This window comes from Lynx rufus, unplaced genomic scaffold, assembly GCF_022079265.1.
Source record: "Lynx rufus isolate CCGP_SWC_20201006 ecotype Redwood Valley unplaced genomic scaffold, mLynRuf1.p SCAF_9, whole genome shotgun sequence".
Lineage (NCBI taxonomy): Eukaryota > Metazoa > Chordata > Mammalia > Carnivora > Felidae > Lynx > Lynx rufus.
This window is the reverse complement of record NW_025814897.1, coordinates 62,286,746-62,289,371: the sequence shown is the minus strand read 5'-3', so window position 1 is coordinate 62,289,371 and position 2,626 is coordinate 62,286,746. Positions and strand designations below refer to the sequence as shown.

General features: G+C 41.8%; 1 protein-coding gene across 1 annotated transcript; it reads left to right on the top strand.

Moving 5' to 3' along the window:
- The first annotated feature begins 1,390 nt into the window (after window positions 1-1,390).
- On the top strand, window positions 1,391-2,341 carry LOC124505528 (olfactory receptor 52H1-like). Its single transcript, XM_047071491.1, has one exon. It carries the CDS (start codon window positions 1,391-1,393, stop codon window positions 2,339-2,341), a length of 951 nt encoding a protein of 316 aa, XP_046927447.1.
- The last annotated feature ends 285 nt before the right edge of the window (window positions 2,342-2,626 follow it).

Here is a 2,626-nt window from a genome sequence, read left to right as displayed (position 1 = left end):
TCCTCGAGAAGGATTCCCAATCATTAACAGAGGATGCTCATATATCTAGGAAAGAGAATCCAGGAAAATCATGTAAAATTCAATACAGCCATCTGATTTTTTTTTTGGTAAAATGATTAAGAGCTGTGATTTTGTAAGCAGGGGAATGGACTGCATGGTTTAGGATTACTGGAGAAGGTTTCCTGGAGACATTAGTGCTTGTAAGGATCAGGAGCAAGGAATAGAATTTACACATGTTGAGAGAAGACAATATTGCACTGATAGAAAAGGCAGCAATCCAAGCAATGAGATGTAGGAACGATGGAGAGATCTATGGAAGCCTATATGGATGCCTTGTAGGGAAGAATGAGAGACACATTCACATAGGTAGAACTAAAATATGAAAGGAAACTATTGCCTCCCAAGCAGGAGATAAAATATTTTGTAGGTGTAATGCCAGTTACAAATTTTTAAATAAGGTTGTGAGTGTCTTAAGAATTTCATATTTTAAGAGAGAAATCTGGCAGCATGAGATAAAGAAAAAGGCTTGCAAGATACTGAAAGAATGGGATGGATGTCTTATTGCATGGCTCCAATAAGCGATTAATGATTAATGATTTGAAGCGATTAGGTGAGGAAGTGGAGAAGAAGTGGAGTAGGCAGATCAAACAGGGATTTTAAAGAGGATCAGAAGAGCTGGCAGATGACACACAGGGACTGAAAGACGAAGAAGAGCCCCAGTCAACCCTCAGATCACCATGCTCCAGTGGTGGGAGAATGATGTGATGAAAGAATAAGGTAGCTGGTCAGGAAGTTGGCAGGTGAAAAAATAATGAGTTGTGGAGAATTGTTGAATTGACAGAAGAATATTTAGGTGAAAATTTTCCTCCAGATATTGAAGAAGTGGGGCAAATAGGCAGCAGTAGGCTGGTTTGCCAGAGTCCTAATGATGCACTGGCAATAAGGAATGCAGATTTGCTAATTCGCACCTGACCCCTGTTATTTCTTTGAATGGATACCTCAGTAAGATGTTACTGAGACTTATGCCAGGTAGGATATTCAATACTTACAGCTTTGAGAAATTTCAGACTGAACTTGGAACTTTAGTTGACAACAAGGGGCCAGTAATGATCCCAGGTCATGGATCTGGTGGGACATAGTCCCAATATAGTAACAATACCGTTATGGTAATGTCTATAGATAGGGAATTATTGGTTTAGTTGATGTCTCTTGGCAGCCTTTGGTAAATGCTACAGAGATTGTGACAGGAAGTAGGTTGTGTTTGCCTTAGTGTTTGTTATGTGTTGGGAATGAAAGGATCTTAGTTCTGGAAAAGACTTAAAGGGAATTTATGGCCACTCAGTTCTAGGAAAAAAAAATTACATTTTGTCTTCAAGGAATTACAGTTACCATGATGGCCACATTGAATCTGACAAGTTTCAATCCAGGCTCCTTCATTTTGGTGGGGATCCCAGGGCTGGAGCAATTCCACATCTGGATTGGGATTCCTTTCTTCACTATCTATCTGGTGGCCCTTGCTGGTAATGGCATCCTTCTTTACCTCATCACTGTGGACCACAGCCTCCACGAACCCATGTTCTTCTTTCTCTCCATGCTGGCCTCTGCAGACCTCGTATTATGCACCACGTGTGTCCCCAAAACACTTGGCATATTCTGGTTGAAAGCTCAGAAAATCACTTTTCCTGGTTGCCTTACCCAGTTGTTCTTTCTTCACTTCAGCTTTTTTCTGGACTCCGCCATTTTGTTGGGCATGGCATTTGACCGTTACATGGCCATTTGCTGCCCTTTGAGATACACAAGTGTTTTGACACCAAGGACAATTGTCAAGATCATGGTGGGCATTGTGGGTCGGAGCTTTGGTGTCATTATGCCTGTTGTTTTCCTGGTGAAGCGTTTGCCCTTCTGCAAGTCACGTATCATCCCTCACACATACTGTGAACATATAGGGGTTGCCCGACTCGCCTGTGCTGACATCTCCATCAACATCTGGTATGGTTTTGATGTGCCTGTGATGACTATTATCTCAGACCTGGTCCTCATTGGTATTTCCTATGCTCTCATCCTTCATGCTGTTTTCCATCTTCCATCCAGAGATGCCCGCCAGAAAGCCCTCAGCACCTGCGGTTCCCATGTCTGTGTCATTCTCATATTCTATACACCAGCCATATTCTCTGTCCTCACTCATCGCTTCGGACACAATATCTCTCGCACCTTTCACATCATATTTGCCAACCTCTATGTGGCAATCCCTCCTGCACTCAATCCCATCATTTATGGGGTGAAAACCAAGCAGATCAGGGACAAGGTCATCTTCCTACTCTTTCCTAAAGGGATGAAGTGACCGCGGGCTGAGAACATGGAGAGGAAAAATTATGAAAAGTCAAGTAATCGTATTGATTTAATAGAATTTCTTGTGTAAATCAGTAGCAGGAAGCCCTCCAATACGGATTCAATTCCCATGAATTTCAAGACCTTAATTCTGTTGGAGAAAATCATTGGTAGAATTACAGTAAGAAAGGTAAGGATTTTTCAAGTCCCTAGAAAATGGCAGACATCAGATGGAAGTATCCTAATTTTCTACGATCAAAAACATAAATGCAAGATAGGTTTACACTTCCTTTGGTCC